Source organism: Diaphorina citri, unplaced genomic scaffold, assembly GCF_000475195.1.
Source record: "Diaphorina citri unplaced genomic scaffold, Diaci psyllid genome assembly version 1.1 scaffold251, whole genome shotgun sequence".
Taxonomy (NCBI): Eukaryota; Metazoa; Arthropoda; class Insecta; order Hemiptera; family Psyllidae; genus Diaphorina; species Diaphorina citri.
In genome coordinates this window covers 166,596-181,459 of record NW_007377688.1, presented here as the reverse complement: position 1 = coordinate 181,459, position 14,864 = coordinate 166,596, and the positions used below count along the sequence as shown (strand labels likewise).

Here is a 14,864-nt window from a genome sequence, read left to right as displayed (position 1 = left end):
AACAAATCTCTCCAACGGGAATTTTCAAACCCACGCCATTCAAACCCAAGTCATCGTATCTGAATTTACACAAGACCCAAGGGTCTGTAGAGAACCAGCTGGTAAGTGTTTACACGGAATGTTCAGGTTGGGTGGCAGAGGCTGCCTCTCCAGCTCCTCCTGTACCATTAGTGACGATATCTTCAGTGATGAGCTTTTTACTGCTGGAAGATTCCTCATGTCCGTTTCCATTACCGTTTTCCGACACTAATTTCTTCTGATTGTTCACTCGCCACTCGAGTGCTTTGAACAGCTGGTCTATTTCCTTCGAGCTAGCCTGAAATGAGAGGGTACTAATTGAGCCAGATTTTTATTTTCTTTTTTAAAGAGGTTTGATAGGGGGAAAAATCTAAGAGAGGAGGACTGGATAGGAGAAAGCTAGTCATTTATTATAGTTTCTAAACGTTTATATATTTTTGAAATAGGTGATTGAAGAATTAAGGTCTCTTTACCTTCATGTCTGCAACACGGGGATATTTTGACTTAAAAAACACAAAGATTTCATCTAAATCAACTTATTGCATAGTGAATTTAGCACGGAAACTGTAAATAATTCCGGGCCGTTTTCACAAGAATATCTCATTTCATAAAGACATTACATTTTACATTTTAATTCATTAGTTATTTCCAATTTCATTAGTGAATAGGTAAATTTCATAGGATTTTCTCATGACAAAAATAATAGAAAATAAATAAATACTGGAAAGTCATTTATTATAGTTTCTAAACGTTTATATATTTTTGAAATAGGTGATTGAAGAATTAAGGTCTCTTTACCTTCATGTCTGCAACATGGGGATATTTTGGCTTAAAAAACACAAAGATTTCATCTAAATCAACTTATTTCATATTGAATTTAGCACGGAAACTATAAATAATTCCGGGCCGTTTTCACAAGAATATCTCATTTCATAAAGACATTACATTTTAATTCATTAGTTATTTCCAATTTCATTAGTGAATAGGTAAATTTCATAGGGTTTTTTCATGACAAAAATAATAGAAAATAAATAAATACTGGACACAAATCTCTCCAACGGGAATTTTCAAACCCACGCCATTCAAACCCAAGTCATCGTATCTGAATTTACACAAGACCCAAGGGTCTGTAGAGAACCAGCTCGTAAGTGTTTACACGGAATGTTCAGGTTGGGTGGCAGAGGCTGCCTCTCCAGCTCCTCCTGTACCATTAGTAACGATATCTTCAGTGATGAGCTTTTTACTGCTGGAAGATTCCTCATGTCCCTTTCCATTACCGTTTTCCGACACTAATTTCTTCTGATTGTTCACTCGCCACTCGAGTGCTTTGAACAGCTGGTCTATTTCCTTCGAGCTAGCCTGAAATGAGAGGGTACTAATTGAGCCAGATTTTTACTTTCTTTTTTAAAGAGGTTTGATAGGGGGAAAAATCTAAGAGAGGAGGACTGGATAGGAGAAAGCCATTTAAAGAATGAACCTCATCTGTTTAGGAGAAAGTCCGCCCCGGGCGGGAATTGAACCCACGACCCAGCGCTTTAAAGGCAAATACGCTACCCTCCTAGCTAACTAGGCTTGCTTACAAAATTTTTACTCTTCCTTGTAAAGAAATTGGTCTTCTTCTTGGCTGAATACAAATCTCCTTGGTTGAATAATAAAAAAAAAATAATAGAAAGTAAAAAAGAGTCACATAATAAAATACGGCTACTCTCTCACTTACCTTTACTAGATACACTTTGGCCTGTCCATTTTCTATGGCCGTGAGCCGTACACTATTTTCGCTCGGTTTCTGTACGACCATCTCAGCCCATATCTTCGTGTTGAGAATAACGCGCAGACTGCCCACTACACGAATGGACTCATTTCGGCTTGCAGGAACTCTGTCTGTCAATAGGTACTTGATTGGATCTATTGAAGTAGTAGGTACCTATGTACACTACTGGAGAGGGGCAGGTAGCTGTGAGCAGTTGTACGTGATGAGGTCCACAGGGAGTTTGAAAAACTTGTGGTGTTAATTTGCAGAAACCGTCCTTTCAGAAAACTCAGTGGAGAAATACACAATACCTGTTAGGTAGCTCAATAAATGGAAAATATACCTGGGTACAAAACCTGAAAATTCAGACAGAACTTTTCCTTTTCAGAAATTCAGAATTCAGATGCTTTTGAGTTTAGAGTATAGTATAGAGTTAGAGTGAGCAGATTTTTGAGCAAGAGAAAACACAAACCTCACTTTTTACTTTTTCTCTGTGGCACATAGAGAAGCCGTATTTTATTATGTGACTTTTTTTACAGTCAGCATGGCTGAACCAATGAGATTGTAAGCTCTGCCATTTAGACGTCAAAGCGGAATCTCATTGGTGCCATGTTTACCGTACTCGGTCTCGTAAGTTTTGTCCAAACACAAATCCTCCGGCAGCATTTCTTGAGCTACTAGTACTTGATAGGAGAGGTACAAACTTGGGTGTACCCTCCGAATGGACTTCAGTTTGATCCTAACTTTGGCTTTGCAGAAGAACGTCCTGTGAAAGGTAAACTTGTGTTTCAGTAAACTGTAGAACTCAGAAAAAGGGCTGTTCCTAGACTTTTTTTTTCAAGAGGGTGGTGGAGAGAACTGTTATGGCTAAGGTCTTATAATCTGGAAAGGAAAGAGAGAAGGAAGACAGGATAGCAGAAAGCCTGTCATTCCAAGAAGCGTTACAACAGAGATGTTATCATCCTAGTGATGTGTCTCATGAAACTGTTTCAAAACGCGGTTTCAAAACCGAGGATACAGATCCGGTTTCATGAAACCAGAATGATGTTGGATACATTCATGGAATCGGCTGCAGGAATGTTCGGAGTGAATAGAACATGTTGTACTAGAAGTAAAATTGTCTCTGGCTGAGTTGTAAATATTACTCACCTTGGTCATACTGGAAAGTTTAAGGACTTTGAAAGACTAGGAATTTAGCTATACGGAAAAATTTTTTAGAAACTACATAAGCTTATCCTGACGAAGGGAATGTTGTGTATGATGGTGGTTTCGAACCAGTGTATTTAGGCCTTCCAATATTGGCTAGAGAAAATTGACTTCAGTCTTGGTTTTCGCTTTGATGAATTTGCACAAAATAAATGTTCTATTTTCAAAATGACTTTTTTTTATTCCCCGTAATCCACCATGACGGTCGATCGGACCGAGGGGGCTTGTGAAGATGCAATAGAACTGCGGCATCGGTTCCGGAGATTGCAGTCACGTTCCCGCTGTCGCCGGCGGTATGTCCGGCTGGAATGATGTTGGATACATTCATGGAATCGGCTGCAGGAATGTTCGGAGTGAATAGAACATGTTGTACTAGAAGTAAAATTGTCTCTGGTTGAGTTGTAAATATTACTCACCTTGGTCATACTGGAAAGCTTAAGGACTTTGAAAGACTAGGATTTTAGCTATACGGAAATTTTTTTTAGAAACTACATATGTGCAAGCTCCGGAAGCAATGCAGCAAGTTTTACAGCCAGCTGAGACTCGACCTGACCGCGGGAGGATTCTCCTCACCAGCGCTACCAGCCCAGCGGGTTCCATGGCCCGCGGGAGCAGCTGACGCGGGCAACATCAACGTGAACGATCACGTCAGGGAGATCTTTCTCAAGACCGCCCGGCAGCTGCAGGCCGGAGATCCGGAGAAGGTGGACACAGACTATGCCGACATCTACACCCTTTACAGCACCGTCTTCACGGAGAATAGGAAACTGAAAGAGCAAAGAGAAGCTTCGACACCTGGGCGCGGGTGACATATCCGATTCCGCGTCTAGTCGAGATTCTAGTGAAGAGGAAGGCGGGGATACATATCCTAATAAATAAATAAATGAGACACCAGCCCAGCGGGTTCCATGGCCCGCGGGAGCAGCTGACGCGGGCAACATCAACGTGAACGATCACGTCAGGGAGATCTTTCTCAAGATCTTTTGCATTTTGTAATTCTGGCGCACCAGTTTCTTGTACAACCTATAAGTCTTCTTCATCGGGCTGGTGTACATATAGGTTGTACAAGAAACTGGTGCGCCAGAAATACAAAATGCAAAAGATCATTCTGAGTAAATCCTCGTAAAAATGTCTCATTTATTTATTAAGAATTTCACCATCCTTCTTTATTTTCTTGTTTATCTTTGTTGTAATAATTTTCTGCAATATTTATTTGTAAAAATAAAACAAAAAAGTATTATTTTTTTAAAAAAATATTAAAAATTAAAGTGGATATTATTAAAAAGTATGAGAGCTCAACAGGGCGAAAATCATACAGAGACCAAATCCAAATTAGACAATATTGGCGAAAACTTGGATTCAGCCAAACAGCTCTTGGATAACATACAATAGATATTTAGATACAATAGATAACATCGAATAGTTTTCAAAAAATTGCCGTACCTAAATTCCCTATTGTCCAAGGTCCCTGTACCTAAAATGAGTACCTACCTAAAATCTCTCTAAAATTGAGAGGGTGTGATTACGAAAAGAGACGGAAGAAATTGGTTATCTACGGGGTCCCAGAAGATGAAAATGATTTAGATAATCTGATACTTGATTTGTTTCGTCACAACTTACAGGTCAATGACTTCTCTATCATGGAACTTGACTTCTGCAGGAGACTGGGGAAGATCCCTAATCCTTGTTATAGAAAAAATTATCGAATAGTTTCCAAAAAATTGCCGTAACTAAATTCCCTATTGTCCAAAGTCCCTCGCCTTATCCGCTAAACTCTCCATCATGGGCAAGGACAGTCTGCACAGCTCCAGCACCCACACCATGGACCCGCGCCACCCCTGCTCCCTCCACACCTGCGTCAAACATCGCTCCAGCCGGCCCTGCCTCCGCCAACGCCGCCTATGCAGCTGCAAGCTCCGGAAGCAATGCAGCAAATTTTACAGCCAGCTGAGACTGAACCAGCGCTACCAGCCCCGCGGGTTCCATCGCCCGCGGGAGCACCTGACGCGGGCAACATCAACGCGAACGATCACGTCAATACACTCTATTATAGGTAAGTTAGGAGTAGTCAGTAACTAATAAAAAGCTCAAATCTGAAACCGTTGAAGATAAAAGAGAGAGCTATACCAATCTCTTATAAGATGTCAGAAAAGACAAAATTAAAAGCTGGTATATTTCAAAGTGCCTCCTGCTGGTGAATCGTCTAGGAAGGTTGAACAGCTACTGAATCTATGGAAGTGAAATTCCATGAAATTTGTTGAAAACTATAATTTTTTCATCGTCAAAAGCTTACTGGCCAAAAAAAAGGAAATTATGATCTACTGAGTTCCAAGTTCACGCAGACCTGGCGAGATATGTATGTAGGTATGCTGGGATGACATCATGTCAACTTGTACTCATCCGCATCCCAGCCCAGCAAACTTTTTCTTTTCAACGTGTTGTTGTTTTTTTTTTTTTTTTTTTTTTTTTTTTTTTCCCCCCTGGTTAGCTTGGATTTATCCTGAACGATAATTGTTCGTTCTTGGAACGGCTGGCTTTCTCCTATCTTCCTGTCTTTCTTCTCTCTCCGATTTCGGGACGATAAGACCTTACCAGTTATAGTTCCCTCTATCAAACCTCTTAGAAAAATTTTCTTCTTCTTCTTCTTTCTTTCTTTATTTCTTCCTTTTTTCCTCCATGATCTTTGCGCTCCGCTCCATTTTGTTTTTAGACAAACTTATTCTAACATTCGTAGGCCGAGGATTCGATTCCATCCCGGGGCGGATTTTACCCTGAACGGATAATGTTCCTTCTCGGAACGGCTGGCTTTCTCCTATCCTGTCTTCCTTCTCTCTTCGATTTCGGGACGATAAGACCTTAGCAGTTACAGTTCCCTCTGTTAAACCTGTAAAGCAAAAAAAAAAAAAAAAAGATCGTAGAAAAATAGGTACCTACGTACCGTCTTCTTGAAATTTTCTTATTAAAATATGCACGGATCCAATATCTACCCACTTGAATTTCTTATATTCTGCTCATATAGTTGTTGTACGTAACCTACTTGATGCATAGCTCCTCCAACCTCCAAGTATAATATAAGAGTAATAATGAGCATAGGATAACTAGCAATTTCAATCCAATAGATACACAAGAGGAGTTAAACAGTGTCGTAGAACAGAGATAGAAAGACAATAGTGCTTATTTAATTGTTTATACTGCCCGCATAGGACTGAAAAGTCCCTTTACTCCAGCAGCAGGCTACTACTATTATTGCGGTCGAATTCTCAAATTATATTGAGGATAAAATGCCATACCTCGGCTGGGATTGAACCCACGCCCTACTGTTTACCAGGCTCCTTCACCACTACACCACTGAGGCACTGATAGTAGGTACTGATTTTCAATTTCCTTATTTCTTCCTAGAAACCTACAATCTAGGTAACCCACTTCTCTTTGTTATTAAGTTATTAGGTATCTATTTTCCTATGTATCCACAGAATCAAAAGTATTGTAGAGAACAAATATCGAGTACACAAAGCAGGACCTGACCCTGTCACTACTCAGGGACTCGATTCGAATATCTGGGATCCATTTCCGGAAGGCTTTTTCAATCAGCGACTTCTTGTCAGCGGAGCCGGTAGGATACGGTGTTGGCCCGTTGAATACACCAGTTTCCAATGGATCATTGAACAGCTACGTTGCGCGTGGTTAGTATCCGGATGGGTGACCATCTGGCAATTGCGCTCTGCTTGCTTTCCCCAACTCGGGCTTTTTCTTTTTCTTCTTCTTCTTCTTCTTCTTCCTCTTCAAATTAAATAATAAAATTCTTAATGCGCCGTTTCGACTTTGGACGTTGCATCTTAACGCTTCATAAGTTTTAAGCCTCTCGGTCTCTCTCTCTCTCTCTCTATCACCAATTTTTCCTCCATTTAATGGCTCTCTCTCTTCATGCCTCAATAAACGGCTCACTTTCAGGTCAATTAGACTCAGAGGTACCACATGTACGAAAATTACTGGCCATTAAATTTTAGCACCACACAAAAAGAAGAAAAAAAAAACTCCCTGAACAATAGGAAGAATTCGAAAAGGGAAGAGAGGGGGAGGGAGGGGGGAGAGGAATAGAGTGGGACAGAGATGGAGAGATAGCAAGGGAGAAATAATATGGGGAAATGAGAGAGAGAGACGCAAGAGAAAGAGGTAGGGAGGGAGAGAGAGGTAAAGAAGGAAAGAATTTGAAGGCACAAAAGAGAAGAAAAAATAAACTAAAGAAAGAACTTGGGTCTGCAATACTCTTTCTCTCTCACTCTCTCTCTCTCTCTCTCTCTCCTCTCTCTCCTCTCGCTCTCTCCTCTCTCTTTCTCTCTCCTCTCTCTCTCTCCTCTTCTCTCTTTCTCTCCTCTTCTCTCTTTCTCTCCTCCTCTCTCTCTCTCTCTATCTCTATTTTCTCTCGTTACCTAAACCTACGAAGGAGGAGGAAAGTGGAGAGAAAGAGAGCGGAAGATAGATAGAGAGGGGGAGAGGAGGCCCAGAGAAAGAGAAAGGGATAGAGAGAGAAAGAGAGGGGGGATAAATACAGAAAGAGGAGAGAGAGAGGGAGGGAGAAAAATTGAGAAGGAAAGAGGAAGGGGAATAAAGAAAAAGGAGGAAGAGAGATGATGTAAATGAAAGAGAGAGAGAGAGAAGGAAAGGGAGAAGGGAAAGAGAGTTTGAGAGAGAGAGAAAGAGAGAGGGGGGGAGAGAGAAAAATTGAGAAGGAGAGAGAAAGGGGAATAAAGAAAGGGAGGGAGAGAGATGGTGTAAATTGCCGCCGGTAACCCTTTGTGTTCTCGTGAAAGAAAAAGTTTTTTGGGCCGAAGGAGAGGAAGAGAGAGAGAGAGAGAGAGAGAGAGAGAGAGAGAGAGAGAGAGAGAGAGAGAATCATAAGATCACATAGGTAAAAGATGCGAGTTTTTTTTTCAGCTTATTTTCATCCTCTCGGTTTTTTTATGCTTGACATTTTTTACAGTCTTCATTTTGAAGCATGAGTTTTCTCAGTTTAAAAAAAAAAAGAGGGGGGGGAGAGAGAGAGAGAGAGAGAGAGAGAGAGAGAGAGAGAGAGAGAGAGAGAGAGAGAATCATAAGATCACATAGGTAGGTAAAAGATGCGAGTTTTTTTTTACTTTTTTTTCAGCTTATTTTCATCCTCTCGGTTTTTTTATGCTTGACATTTTTTAGTCTTCATTTTGAAGCATGAGTTTTCTCAGTTTCTAAAAAAAAAAAAAAATGGGAAAAGAGAAATAGGTATGTAGGTACCTACCTACGAAGAAAAAAAGACTTTAGAAGCTTTTTTTTAAAGATAAAATACCTACGTATACATAAAGAAGAGGTCAAAGTTAGTTTTCTGGAAAATAATTTACTGAAATTCTTAACTTTAAGGTCTCAGTTTAAAAAAAAAAAATGGGAAAAGAGAAATAGGTATGTAGGTACCTACCTACGAAGAAAAAAAGACTTTAGAAGCTTTTTTTAAAGACAAAATACCTACGTATACATAAAGAAGAGGTCAAAGTTAGTTTTCTGGAAAATAATTTACTGAAATTCTTGACTTTAAGATGAGATTATTTAGATACCTGTTATGAAAGAAAAATCGAGTACTTTCCTTCCTACAGTTAGGGAATGTAAAAATGGAAAAAGCAGTCCAATAGTCCTAAACAAAAATGAACGCGGCACACATTTAAACCTGTAGTACACACATACGTACATACGTACATACATACATACGTACATACAACAAAAATGAACGCGGCACACGTGTTTCAGGCAACGTCGAAATACCATAAAGTGAACTCTGCTTATCGTGTGTTGCGGGCCTTAGAATGAGGCAATTTCCTTATTTACAAGGTGAACTCTCTTTAACGTGTGTCGCGGGCCTTAGAATAAGGCAATTTCCTTATTTACAAGGTGAACACTGTTTAACGTGTGTACAAAGCGAATTATCACGAAGCCCGAATGACAAAAATGAACGCGGCACACGTGTTTCAGGCAACGTCGAAATACCATAAAGTGAACTCTGCTTATCGTGTGTTGCGGGCCTTAGAATAAGGCAATTTCCTTATTTACAAGGTGAACTCTCTTTAACGTGTGTCGCGGACCTTAGAAAAAGGCAATTTCCTTATTTACAAGGTGAACACTGTTTAACGTGTGTACAAAGCGAATTATCACGCAGCCCGAATCACAAACTTTTCTTCCTTTTCAGCAAACTCATACACACATCAGCAAACACCCAACACAAACAATCTCACTCACATTAAATGAGTGGTACCTAACCTATGCTATGGTCCAACATTGTATTTTGGTTTGTACCTAGGTTTTACAGGTTTTTTGTTGGGTTTTACTTAGGAAGTTGGGACACACTTAGATAGATATAGGTACAGTTTCCTCTATCAAACTTCTTGAGAAAAGAAAAAAAAAGATTGATAGAGGGAGTGTCACAGGAAGGCTTATCGTGCCCAAATCGAAGAGAGAAGAAAGACAGGAAAAGAGGAAGCCGCCAGCCGTCCCAAAAACGAGCCTTACCTGTCTAGGACAAAATTCGCCCCGAGTGAGAATCTAACTCACAACTGAGGGCTTGTCAGACAGGCGCCCTACTGCCCAAACTAACTATTAGGCTGGTGCGCACCACTTTCAAGTGTTCTCAAGTGTTTCTCAGAGCATAGACCACTTTCAAGTGTTTTGCGGTCCACAGGTTAAGAACAACTGCGTCAAACAAAGTTTTCGTGAAAATTTCACGCCTGTTGACAAATTTTCGAGCGACTTGATCCACGCATATCTCGTCAAGCACAGAGCTTTGGAAACTTTGCGCCTGAAAAATTTCAACTTTTTTCCTGCCGAAAAGCTGTCTCCTTTTTTCGCAAAAGCTCATTCTTGTTCCTCCCCCCACGGGAGTAGAGGTAATTTTGTTGGAAGTTGAAACCCTTTTGGGAGTGATTATTTTAGATGACAATTTGACAATATGCTAAACTGGTGTTAAATAAAAATTTGTTGCTGAAATTCTATTTTTGTTGTGGTTCTTTTTTCCACAAGTTTATTGGGTTTGTTTGTTGTTTGTTGGGTTTCACCAATGACTTAATGGGAGATTTCACTCATGAGAGCATTTTCAATCATCCAAAAAGTTTTTAGCTTTTTAGTGATCCAAAAAGGAGTTTTCAATGATCCAAAAGGGAGGAGTTTTGAATAATGTCTTTCATCTACACACTTCAATATTGGTGGAGATGTCAACATTACCAAAATAACTTCCCACGCGAAAAGTCTTTCCCTTTCTTTATTTTTCGAGAGAAATTTCCCCATTGAAAATATATATTGAAAGACGTATTTTCGGGTGTCCCTTTAGAAAATTTAGTCAGCACAACAATACATTCCTGAATTTCCTTCTTCAATTTTATGTAGGGACATATTTCATTTATGTGTAGGACCTACGTAGATAAGATTTCATATTCTAGCGTATAATATAAGCTATATAAAATAATAATACCACCCACGTAGACAGCCCCGTATCCAGGATTTTGTGGAGGGGGGGGGGCGAAGGTCCAAACAGAGATGTTCCGAGGGGTGGCTGCTCCAAATTTTTAAAGTGTGGCCCACAGTACAAGAAAAAAATGAAGCTGGAGGGGGGGCGGCCGGGCCCCGTCGTCCCCAAATTTTCGGAGTCTGACGTACAGTAAAGGAGAAAAAGCAAGCTCGAGGGGGGGGCACCTCGCCACACTAAATACGACCCTGGACAGCCCCCGGTTAGGCTGAGAACGCCCCTGGCGGAAGGTAATAATATTAATATCTGAGGCTGACACACATAAAGAATACAAAGGAGAAGTGAAATTATTTTAAATTACTTTGCTCATAAAGTAGAAAAAAAAAAAAACAATTTTGTAGGCTCTTCGGTCTTTTGAGAAAAAAAAAAAAAAAAACCGGGAATTTTTGTATAATAATAATAGACTCTTGAGTGGAAGGCAACCACTAGGCGAGGTTAACGCCTTAGGCGTTCTCTACCACCTAACCCTTAGAGCTCTATTATTATGTGGTCAAATTCTCAAATAAATGAGGATAAAATTCCATACCTCGGCTGGGATCGAACCCACGCCCTCCTGATTACCAGGCGAGCGTCTTGACCACTACGCCACCGAGGCAGGTGTTGGCCTTAGGACCCGACGCTACAGCCTAGTAGTTCCTTTCGGAAACTGAGAGGGTTTCCCCCTTCTGAAGCTCATTTCCCCTCCTTTGTGACAGATCTTACCACTCAGTCGGGTTAAAAGTAATTTATTTGAAGATCAAATTCTTCATTTAAATTTTTATTTTATTTATTTAGTTTTTTTTGTTTTTACGTCGAAAAGAAAAGAAAAATCAGCAAAGCATAGGTAAATACTTGTAGATATCAATTTAAAACTAGAAATTCTGGAATGAAAGTGGGTTTTGTACCATCCTTGTTAGGAAAGTATCTTTATTCAAAATCCCTTGTTAAGGAAGAACCTGTTAGAATATAGAACCTTTAGGTATAAATCTTGTTAGAAAGGCAGCTTATTTTGCCTTTTTCTAAAACTAAAGGGATTTAATACATTGTTAAAGAAGTGTCTGTGTCTATTATTGCCTTTCTTATTAATTGAAAATCCTTGTTGATACTAGTCAGAGAATAGAGACGCTCCCATATTAGGTACCCTGACTGTTTTCTCCAATTACTTGATTAATCTCCCTGAACTTGTTAATTGGATAAAGTATCAAACAAAATATTAATGAAATTGGTTTCATTCCTCCGAATCAAACCCACGTCTGTTTATCAGTCGAACTCCCACGCCCGCCGTCTAAAGCCTTTCTGAAGTCTTAAAAAAAAAAAATAATAATAAAATAAAATAAAAAAAAAGGAAAGTACTGAAGAATGTGCCAGAAACTCGAAACTCAGTGAATCGAAAAAGAATACCTTAAGAAAAACAGGAGATAAAGTAGAATTTCAAGAACAGACTTACCTACCTAAGTTTTTTTCTAAATTCCTTTTTTTTTTTTTTTTTTCGTAAGAATCCGAATCGTGCTCTGAAAAGAACTGAAAGGGAAAGATAAAGGAAAGGAAGGAGGTAGGAAAGAACGGAATTAGAAGGGAAAGAAGGTGAATAAAAAGAGTGGGTGAAGATGCTAATTCATATTGCTTCTCTGTCCATTGGAGTGATACATTTCCCAGTCACTCCGCCGCACTCCTCAAATTAGCGTCAATTACACTCCACTCCAGCGCCTTCTGTGACAAATCTTTCTTGACGCGACGTGGCGTGATATTTAAAAGCTATAATGAGATTTAAACGTTTCAGAGCTTTTTTTAAAGAGGTTTGATAAAGGGAACTGTAACTGTTAAGGTCTTATGGTCCAGGAATCGAACAGAGAAGGAAGACAGGATAGGAGAAAGCCGTTCTGAGAACAAACATTATCCGTTCGGGATAAAATCCGCTCCGGGTGGAATCGATCCCGCGGCCTAGCGCTTACAAGGCATTTTTTTTTTAGATGGGAGTGGATTGGAATGGCCAAATTTTAAGAGGGTGCAGTACTTAAGTTATAGAGCAGTAACGAATTCTTATCGTCCCGAAACCGAAGAGAGGAAAACAGATAAAGTAAGTTTAGAATAAATTTCGTGCCGGGCGGGGATCGAAAACGCAGCGATCACTAGGCAGGCGTGCTGCCCGCCAAATTAACCAGGCTGACAAAATTAACTAGCCTGGTCTTTTTCTCTCTTCGCTCTTGGAACGATAAGACCTCAGGGTGAAGAGAAAATAAACTTACCTACTCTTGAGAAATGGGTGTGTTTCCTGCCAGCTTTCTGTCTACCATATGGTGAAAATACCACTTGAAATGTTATTTTCTACTTAAATTCTGAGATTCACTTAAAATGTTATATTTTACCTAGATCGGTACACTTGAAAGTATTAGTGATTTTAAAAGTAAAAGATTATCTTCTGATTAAACACGTCTAAATTTATTTTGTTTGTGACTAATGGTATTAATCAGAAGGTACTTAAAAAATCGACTATTAATCGTCATCACCAGTATCTAATATTATTCCTACCTACTTGTTATTTATCTAATATATAAAATCTTTTATAAATACTTATTATTTGAGTCCTAAATTCCTAAATACCTAATGGGAATGAGGTTTAGGTAGGTAGTTGTAATTTCGAGTGCACTTATCACCCCGGGCGGGAATCGAACCCGCGGCCTAGCGCTTGCAAGGCAGACGCACTACCAACTAAGCTAACTAGGCTGGCCTGGCTTAGCTCTTATTATACCTACAAAATCTGCTGATAGATAGGTATTGAAAAATCCATGTTTGAATTTAAAAACGTGCCCACGTCTACATTTTTCCTTGAAAATATAAATAAAAAATCTGGTGTGAACATCACACGACTTTCTATTACATTAAACTTCTCAACTGTAAGTCGGACAGCTCTAAAAGTTTCACCATTCGATTCGGCGTGAAAAATCCCATGGGATCAACTATTCACATGCTTACTTGTTAATGGTTCACAAATAAAAGGGAAATTATTGGACCGATTGCAATACTTTCATTACTAGTATAGCTCCGCTATACTGTAGTAATAGAAAGTAAAAAATCTGGTGTGAACATCACACGACTTTCTATTACATTAAGTCGGACAGTTCTAAAAGTTTCACCATTCGATTCCGCGTGAAAAATCACATGGGATTAACTATTCACTTGCTTATTTGGTAACGGTTCACGAATAAAAGGGAAATTTGTTGACGCAGGGAAGTATCGAACCCGCAACTTCTCAACCGAAGCTAGCAGCACCTGCATTAAGTTATCGCGCGATAACTCAGGTCCGATTTTAATGACTTTGGCAATGATTCACCCATAAATCAAATTTGCTCATTAGTTTTAGGCTCCCACAGGGATCTGGGAAGCTCTTTTGGTCGGTCTTTAGGCCAGCCACTCTCTATCAGGTAGTCTGACAGGTACACCTGGTCAAGTCCGCCTGTCAGGTTGTGATGAGCACACACACTATCAGGTTGACCTGAAAGGTAGGCAGAGCTGAGAAGGTCCGATTGTCAGATCTACCTGATGAGCACACACACCAACAAGTGGACTTAATCAGGTTACTGATAGTGAGTGGGTGGGTGGCCTTAGTTCAATGAACTAAAAAAAAAAAATAATAAAAAAACTTATTCTGTACAAACCATTTTGGCATCACCAGCTTCTTTCTGTAGCACCGATGTGAACAGCATATCCGTGGTGCCATTACTAGACGCGAATGAGTTGAAGTTCTGACTCTCAGTGGTGGATGCTGAGGATGTAGAGGTGGAGGCTGTGTCCATACTGTTATTGTGACTACTGCTTGCCTCGCTGCTCACTTGTTGCGCCTCCACTGTCTGAGAAAGAAGAGAGACATATTAGGGTACGTCCACTTTATTTTCTGATCTCACCACTTTTATAGGCCGACATTTTTGGATAGGAACTTGGCCTTTTTTTTCACATTTGTGTTTTTGTGGGTTTTCTTTTCGGGAAACTGACCACTGGAAAATTGATCACTTTACATTCCGTTTCTATTGGATCAGTGGTAATTTTTCCAGTGATCTGTTTCCCAAAAGGAAAATATACCTAAGGTCTTCAAACTGACCCTGTGAGCAGGGGACTTCTTCATATTTCACTGCCAGTATCATCAATTAGTATAGATACCTATCGGCCAACTGATCCACTGATGGATGACAAACTCCAGTTATACCTACCTACTCCGACCAGTGCCGAAGGTACAGCTAACAACTGTACATTGCTTAGAATCGTGACTTTTTTTCTTACAGCAAGGGTCCCAAAAATCACATTAGAAAAATTTCTGTATGTCTGTCTGTCTGTCACGCTGATAGACCTGTTTTTGTCCTCTTTTCACGAGAAAACGGC

The 14,864-nt window shown here is 39.8% G+C and overlaps 1 protein-coding gene across 1 annotated transcript; it reads right to left on the bottom strand.

The window, feature by feature from the left end:
- Positions 1-844: 844 nt before the first annotated feature.
- Positions 845-3,302, bottom strand: LOC103506632. The gene is made up of 4 exons (XM_008471028.3): positions 3,172-3,302; positions 2,361-2,534; positions 1,736-1,895; positions 845-1,377 (listed from the first exon to the last, which is right to left on the bottom strand). The coding sequence occupies exons 1-4, from the start codon at positions 3,300-3,302 to the stop codon at positions 1,171-1,173; spliced, it is 672 nt and encodes a 223-aa protein (XP_008469250.1). The 3' UTR covers positions 845-1,170.
- Positions 3,303-14,864: the final 11,562 nt, after the last annotated feature.

Bases quoted from the DNA above. Each gene is read 5' to 3' on its own strand.
- LOC103506632 (XM_008471028.3), bottom strand. From the start codon at position 3,302: ATGAATGTATCCAACATCATTCCAGCCGGACATACCGCCGGCGACAGC. The intron at 2,535-3,171 runs GTGGATTACGGG...TACCTTTCACAG, and splicing joins CGGTCCGATCGACCGTCATG to GACGTTCTTCTGCAAAGCCA. The intron at 1,896-2,360 runs GCTTTGACGTCT...ATTGACAGACAG, and splicing joins CATGGCACCAATGAGATTCC to AGTTCCTGCAAGCCGAAATG.